This window comes from Pristis pectinata, chromosome 20, assembly GCF_009764475.1.
Source record: "Pristis pectinata isolate sPriPec2 chromosome 20, sPriPec2.1.pri, whole genome shotgun sequence".
NCBI lineage: Eukaryota > Metazoa > Chordata > Chondrichthyes > Rhinopristiformes > Pristidae > Pristis > Pristis pectinata.
The window spans coordinates 35,248,031-35,256,423 of record NC_067424.1 but is presented as its reverse complement, the minus strand read 5'-3'; the positions used below and the strand labels follow the sequence as shown (position 1 = coordinate 35,256,423).

The following is an 8,393-nucleotide window of genomic DNA, read 5'->3' as shown; positions in this document are numbered from 1 at the left end:
TGGAGCTCACCAGGGCTGACTCTTAAGACCACGTCTTTCCTGAATATGTGTTGACTTGGGTGTAAGGAGCTCAAATTCCACATTTGCGGACAACACAATATTCTGGGTTATACTGAACCATGAGGATTGTAGTGGACTTCACGGAGATATGGACAATCTTGTGGAACGGGTGGATAACTGGCAACTGACACTGAATGCCCAGGAGATGTGAAGTGTTACATTTTGTGGGGAAGAAAGAGGCCGGACAATAAAAGAGTCTATTTCCAAATGTCCTCACAACAGGGAAGCTGGCCATTCAGCCAATCAAGGCCTTGTTTCTCCCAGAGCAATTCCATTAATCCCATCCCCTCACTTCCTTTGACATGTCCGCCAACTCCACCCTGTTTCTCCTCCCACCCACCCACACTTGGGGCACTTTACAGCAGCCAGTCAACGTACCTGGTGGGTACAAGGAGAAATCTGGGGTGGAGGGAGTACATGGGCATAGTTCATTCAAGGTGGTGGTGCAGGTTGAGAAAGTGATCAAAAGAGAATATGGGATTCAGAGCTTTATAGTTGGAGGCATTGTACAAGAGCAAGGAAGTGATGATGAACCTTTATATAACACAGTTGGAGTATTTATAGAGGGGGCGGAGAGGAGATTTACTAAATGATTCCGTGGATGGGGGACTTCAGTTGTGTGGCTAGATCAGGACAAAAATAGTTGCGGTGAGATCTGGTAGGGTGTTTACAGTCATTAGAGTTTGGACAGAGTAGATAGCAAGAAACTCCTCCCATTAACGGAAGTGTCAAGAACTTGAAGGACATTGAATGGAACAGACTGGCAAAATACAAATAAAGCTTCTTCTATGCAGCAAGTGGTTAGGATGTAGGATCTATCACCAGGAACAATATGGAGGCAGAAAAGGAAGTCTGAAAGGAATGAATTTTCCAAGCTCTGGCAACAGAAGAGGGGAGCAGGAGATGCTGGGACACAGGACGGCCTCCTTGCGTGCGGTAACCGATCAGAGATGCCATCTTGCTGCCGGCCTGCACATCTCTCCGCCGCTTCCTACTGAACCCAGGAGGCAAGTTCTCAGAGTTGCCCTGGTCCTCACGCCTCACCCCAGCCGCCTACGCGTCCGGCACGCCAGCCTTCGCTGCGTCATCCTGCCACCAGCCACGTCTTCCCCTCCCTGCCCCCTTCCTGTTTCCCGCACAGGACTCCCTGGCCCGCTCATCCCTCCCCATCCATCCCATCCCCTCCCCAGGCACTTTCCCCTGTAACCTGAGGAGGTATTGGTATTGGTTTATTATTGTCACTTGTACAGAGGTACAGTGAAAAGCTTGTCTTACAAACCAATCGTACAGATCAATTCATTACACAGTGCAGTTACATTGAGTTAGTACAGAGTGCATTGAGGTAGTACAGGTAAAACCAATCACAGTACAAAGTGTCACAGCTACAGAGAAAGTGCAGTGCAATTAGGTGCAAGGTCACAACAAGGTAGGTCGTGAGGTCAGAGTCGATTTCATTGTATAAGGGAACCATTCAATAGCCTTATCACAGTGGGGTGGAAGCTGTCCTTAAGTCTGGTGGTAGGTGTCCTCATGTTCCTCCTACACCTCTCCCCTCCTCACTACCATTCAGGGGCCGACACAGCCTTTGCAGGCGAGGCAAACATTCCCATCCAAATGCTCCGGCCCCTGTTTCCAGTCAACCTCTCACCTGAGTTAAGGTGGAGAGACCTCAGCCTCGAGAGGTTGACTTGTACCGACCGGCAGCGGACTTCTCTCCCCCCTCCAGCCACCCAGAGCACTGCCTGACATCTGGGATCGGCTCCCTCCCGTCGGTGGCTCGGCCTCGCATCCCTCGCCCACACCGCCCCGGCTGACCCGTGTGCTCTTGCCCCCTTAGGCTGCTGACTGGCGGACGGTGAAAGGATGACCCTGGCGCGGAAGGTGGTCAGGTCTTGCTCGCTGCTGCTGCTGCTGCTGGCAGAGCCCGCTTGCTGGGCGGCGACTGGGAACCAGCTCTCCCCGGCCTCGGACCAGGAGGCGGACGGTCCCAGCGGCGCAGGGGACCGGCTTCTCCCCCGGGGGAGCTCGGAGGACCGACCGAGGCCCAGGAGCGAGGAGGAGCTCCTCCTGGACAGCGTGACGGAGCAGGCGGGCTTCCTCCGGCCTCGGCTCCTTCGGTCCAACCTGAGCTGCGGCGGCCTGGCCCAGTTCCACCTCGTCCTGCCCCCTTTGGCCAGGGACCTGTGCGGCCTGGTGATGGTGCTGCTGTGCGGGGCGCTGGGCTGCAGGGAGCGGGCAGGCTCCCTCCTCGCCGAGCTCATCGACGACATGGGCATCGACCTCACCGCGTCGCTGCTGGCGGTCGTTGGCGCCAGCGTGGCGGAGCGTCCCGGCAGCCCGCCAGCGGCCCGCCACTGGGCAGCGGGGGCCCGGTCCCAGCCCCGGTCCCGGTCCCTGGGGGCGCGGTTAAACGTCGAGCAGGTCACCGGCTGCCTGCTGGAGATGGCCGGGGAGCGGTCGGGCACCGGGGCCGGGCCCTGCTTCGGGATCCGTTACGCCGACGGCTCCTCGCTCAGGGGCGAGGCCCTGAGCGCCCACGGGACGCGGGAGGCGGCGGAGGCCGAGTGCCGGGAGCTGGGCTCCGCCTGCGCCGGGCTCCGCCAGCGCCGGCCCGGCTCCTTCGCGGTGGTGGGCAGGGGCGGCAGCTACGCGCTGGCGCGGCGCGCCGGGGAGGGAGGGTCCTGGATCCACGACTGCGCCGGCGGCCCGCCTCCCCGGCGGCGGCCGGGCAGGAGGAGCTCCGAGCGGCGGGTCGCCGTCTACGAGCTGCCCGGCTTCCAGGGGGAGTCGGCCGTCCTCCCGGAGAGCGTGGGGTCCGTGGGCGAGGGGTGGAACGGTTCCATCTCCTCTCTGAAGGTGGAGGCGTGCGACGGCTGCATCATTACCGTGTGCACCGGTGCAGGGTTCACCGGTACCTGCACCAACCTGGACAACCCCACCCAGAACCTGGGTGCCCCCTGGGACAACACCATCTCATCCCTCAAAGTGAGCTCCCAATGCAGCATCGAGGTGGAGAAGCAGATCTATCAGACAGTAGAGTACATTCCCTACATCAGTTACTTCTACAACCTCGCCACCTCCATTTATTATTACTCTGTCAATTGCTACTGGGAGGCAGGGGAGAGAGTGGAGAGCATCATCCAAGAGCTGGGGCCAGACCTGGCCAACTCTCTGACTGGGTCGGTGGCCCAGGACGCCCTCTCAACCATCCAGCAGCTTCACGCCTCGGGGGGACACGCCGGCACGGAGACGGTGAAGGAGGGCCTGCAGGCGGCCGTCCAGAGCGCGGTGGAGGACGCCTCCGCGCTGCCCGGCCTAGGCGGCTGCCGTGGCGGGGGCGACCCGGAGGGCAGGCGGAGGAAGTGTCAGGAGGGCGCCGGGCGGGAGGGAAGGCCGCCACACGGGCCGGGCGGGAAGCACGGGTTGGGTCTGCACCACGGCAGGAAGCAGCAGCCGCAACACGAGCACAGTGGGCACAGAGGGTAAAGTGTGCACCCTCCTGCCACTGCACAATGGTGGTGCTCTTGTCCTGTGTGGCTAAGAGGGGGTGGGGTGGGGGTGAGGGGGTTCCCATTAAGATTGGCAGAAGCACAAATCATCCTGTGCCATCCCTGTCTTTCTCCAGACCAAGGGACATGGGAAGGTCTGGAGCAGGATTGGGAGGCAGGCCCAGGACAGCAGAGAAGTGCCATCTAAAGCCATCGACATTGCTTCTCTCAGTTGGACAGAAAGATGGCCCGCATCAGTTGTGATGTCTCTGGCACCTTCTGCTTTCTCTACCTGACCAACCCCTGACAGAGAGTTACCAGCTGCACAGCCACATGTCCCGGAGATCACAGAGTCCTCCAGTCACACAGCACAGAAACAGGCCCTTCAGCCCATCATGTCTATGCCTCCCAGAAAGAAACCCTCTACATTAATCCCATTAGTCCATGGCCTTCGCGATTTGTGCTCGTTTAGATGCTTCTTAAATGTGTGAGGTTGCCTGACTCCACCACTACCTCAGACAGTGCATTCCAGATTCCAAACTACCCTCTGAGTGAAAAAGTTCCTCCTCAGAACCCCTCTAAAACTCTTATACCTTATCCAGAACCAATGCCCTCTAAGTTCAAATTCCACTGCTGTGGGGAAAGGTTTCCTACCATCTGTCTTACCTATGCCTCTCATAATTTTATTTGCATCTATCAGGTCGTCCCTCAGCCGCCTCTGCTCCAAGGAAAACAAACCCAGCTTTTCCCATCTCTCCTCATAGCTGAAACGCTCCATTCCGGGCAACATCCTGGTGAATCTCCTCTGCACCCCCTCCAGTGCAGTCACATCCTTCCTACAATGTGGGCAACCAGAACTGCACACAGTAGATAGGATACATAGTTGGAATCCTTTTCCCAGGGCAGAGGAGTCTTGAACTAGAGGGCACAGGTTTAAGGTGAGAGTGGAGAAATTTAAAGGAGATCTAAGTTTTTCCACACAGAGGGTGGTGAATATTTGGAACGAGCTGGCAGAGGAGGTGGTGGGGGCAGATGCTATTAAAATGCTTAAAAGCAGTTGGACAAGTACTTGGATAGGAAAAGCATAGAGGGATATAGGTCCAATGTGGGCAAATGGGACGAGTGTAGATAGTCACGGACAGAGTGAGCTGCAGGGGCCGTTTCCCTGCTGCATGTTTCCATGATATGATTCCCTGAATATGCCAGGAGTGGGCTAATCAATGTTTTATAAAGTTGTACCATAACATCCCTGCTTTTATATTCAATGCCACAGCAAATGAAGGCAAGTATTCTGTATACCTCCTTTACCACCCTCTGTTGTTTAATACTCCCCAGGGCACTAACACTCTTATGTGTACGTCCTACCCTTATTTGTCCTCTCAAAGCGCAGCACCTCGCACTTATCAGGATTAAATTCCAACTGCCATTGCTCAGCCCAATTTACCCACTGCTCAACATTGTCCTGTACCTAAGACTATTGTCCTCACTAAGAGATATCTTAATTAGTCACATGTACATCGAAACACACAGTGAAATACATCTTTTTGCGTTGAGTGTTCTGGGGGCAGCCTACAAGTGTCGCCATGCTTCCAGCGCCAACATAGCATGCCTACAACTTCCTAACCCATACGTCTTTGGAATGTGGGAGGAAACCGGAGCACCCAGAGCAAACCCACGCAGACACGGGGAGAACGTATAAACTCCTTACAGACAGCAGCCGGATTTGAACCCGGGTCATTGCCACTGTAAAACTTTACGCTAACCACTACACTACTGTGCCTCACTATCAGTAGCACCAAAAAGTGATGTTCTCCTCATCACCGTTTCAACTTGGCTAGCACAGTTCTTCGCCAAGCCAACCTCTGCCCTGAAGTGCAGAAAATATCACTGGAAAATCCACAAACTGAAACTAAAGGGCTAGAACCAGTCCATGAGGTGTTCAGATATTTCATTGGTTCTGGTCATTAATTCACCAATTAGTGGCTTGTTAACACTGCTTTAAACAGCTCTTTAAAAATTGCAAGTTTCGTGAATGCTGCTGCAAGACACTGTTGTTGGGCTCCATACTGTAACACCACTCTGTTTCAGGGAGAGCAAGGTTCCTGCTCCCACTCTGTGTGATCGCCAGCACATAGGCACACAACTGAGCGCCCAATGGCCAGCCCTTAAAGGCACAGCAGACAACATCACCAGCACCCTTCCATCCACTGGTGAATTCTTCACCATGGCTCATAGAGATACAGCACGCGAACAGGCCCTTTGGCCCACTGAGTCCATGCCGACCACCAAGCACCCACTCACACCAATCTTACAGTAATCCCATCATTATTTTACCCACATTCCCATCAGCTCACCCCAGATTCTGCCACTCACCTACACCAGGGAAAATTACAGTGGTCAATTAACTTACCAAGTCTTTGAGATGCGGCAGGAAACCAGAGCACCCGGAGGAAACCCATGGAGTCACAGGGAGAACATGCAAACTCCACACTGACAGCACCCGAGCTCCAGATTGAACCCAGGAGAACTGGTTACCCTCCTCCAAATGTCCCAGTCCCAAAGAGGGTCTCTGGCGCTGTGAGGCAGAGGCTCTACTAGCTGCGCCACTGTGGCAATCCTCTGATTCCTGAGGGCGGGGAGATTGCTCCCAGATCTACTGAGTCCAAGATCCTGGGGGGAGTCACGCTACCTGTATGAGGGAACAACCCACTGACAGGGAATCAGTAAGTTGGCGGAGAGCACTCTGAGTGCCTGCACTTTGGGGAAGACTACAACACAGGGCATTTTCCCTGGCTGGGTGCTGTGCGCTGAGGGAGAAGTGAATGAAGTCCATAGTGCAGTGGTGAGCGACTTAAGTCCATAGTGCAGTGGTGAGCAACTTTGAGATGAGGTACGTAGGAGACAAGAATGGTCCTGGGGCCTGGAAGTTGAGAGTAAGGGTGACCTGGTCCCTGTCTGCGGGATGTTTGAACTGGCATGAAGCAGAGTGTTAAAGTCCAGACAAAAGCCACATGTGGATGCAGTTAACTCTTGAAGGAGGGTTGAGTGTTGAGTCTAAACAGTGCGCAGAGCGAGGTGTGGTGTGTAGCGGTCTGGCGATGTAAGCAGGTCCAGTGTCGCTGGCCCTTTAACTGAGCTTCAGAGCTGTTGGAAGCTGCTGCTTCTGTGAGTGGGTTAACGCCTGTCATCATTCAGACCAACGTGGCTGGAAACCCTTGGGTGTTGCACTACTGCTGACATCACTTGGGTGAGCAGGACACTGGATAAACTGTGCAGGGGAACAGGAAAATCTCTCACCGAAGTGCCCATAGCAGAAATGTGCATGAAATTAGTGAATGTGATGGTAGGGTGTTTGCAAGCACCCAGCTCCAGGATTCCCAGCTCCAGGTTTTCCAGGCCGAGGAGTCCCATCCTCCAGGATTCCCAACTCCAGGCACCCAGTTCCAAAAGTGTGAGTTCCAGGTTTTCCAGCTCCAGGATTTCCAGACCCCACAGTCATTTTCGCTGTAACCAGTTCTCCCCACATTCCCATCAACTCCTCCCACACTCCATCACTCACCACACACTGGGACAGTCTGCAGTGGTTAATTAACCCACCAATCCGCACATCTTTGGGATGCGGGAGGAAACTGGAGCATCCGGGGGGAAACCCACACGGCCACAGTGAGAACATGCAAACTGCACAGACAGTGCTGGAGATAAGGCCTGAACCTAGATCCCTGGAGCAGTGATGTGGCACCTCTACTTATTGTGCCACTGTGCCATCCCAGGGTACCCAAGCTCCAGGTATCCCACTTGCAGGTGTCCATTTCAGGTGTCCTAGCAACAAGTGCCCCTCCTCCAAGTGCCGCAGTCCCAGCTCAAATTGCCCTATCCCCAGATGTCCCATTCCAGGTATCTCAATTCCAGATGTCCCAAATGCATGTGCCCTAGCTTTGGATGATAGATATCTATGTCTTTCAATTCCAGCTGTCCCAGCTCCAGTTGACCAAGCTCCAGTTGTCCTGTCTCCAGAAATTCCAATATGTGTCCCACCTCCAATTGACCAAACTCAAGTTTTCCTCACTCCAGATGTCCCAGTCTTGGTTTTCCAGGTCCAGATGTCCCAACCTTATGTGTCCCAGCTCTGGGAGCCCTGGCTCATGCCGTCCCAGCACCAGAAGTCCCAAATGCAGATATCCGGGATATGGTGTTCCAGAACTGTTGGTGGTTCAGTTCCAATTGTCCCAGTTCCCAGCTTCCCCTGAGCCAGCTGTCCCAATGTTTTTTCCAACTCCAGGAGTCTCAGGACCAGGATTTCTACTGTTCCAAAATGCAGGAAGGTTTCATGGAAACAGGTTTGAAGCAGACCAGAGAAGAAGATAAGGTTCAGCGACTAGGTCCTGCACCAGGCTTTAGCCCCTGGTACAGAGTCCGGATATCCTGGACCTTGGCTTTTTAATGATTTGTCTGACACCTTAGATGTGTCCGTCAGACAGAGGAGCTGGGAATTGCCACTAAATATATAATGATGCTGGTTCCAAGTCACTGCTCCAAAATGTTCTAAACTCTGGGACTGAAATTCTACAAACCTGCACTAACTGGCAGATGTACCACAGAAACGGTGAAGCATTTCCCCATATGGTTAATACCAGTTACAGCAGGACCTTACAGGTGCTTCCTCACATACAGCATGATTGTTTGTACTGAATGCCACCCTGGGTGTTATTATTTAAATGGCAGTTAACGTTTCTTCTCTGAAACCTTCTTTGTGTTTACTTTCTGTAGAACACGTGTCTAGTTTTTGTTCCTACAAATAAAAGTTTTAAACATTTACTTTTGTAAGGAGTGATTCATTGGCTTCAG

The 8,393-nt window shown here is 53.9% G+C and overlaps 1 protein-coding gene across 1 annotated transcript; it reads left to right on the top strand.

The window, feature by feature from the left end:
- The first annotated feature begins 1,801 nt into the window (after positions 1-1,801).
- Positions 1,802-3,546, top strand: apof (apolipoprotein F). The gene has a single exon (XM_052035113.1). It carries the CDS (start codon positions 1,924-1,926, stop codon positions 3,544-3,546), a length of 1,623 nt encoding a protein of 540 aa, XP_051891073.1. The 5' UTR covers positions 1,802-1,923.
- Positions 3,547-8,393: the final 4,847 nt, after the last annotated feature.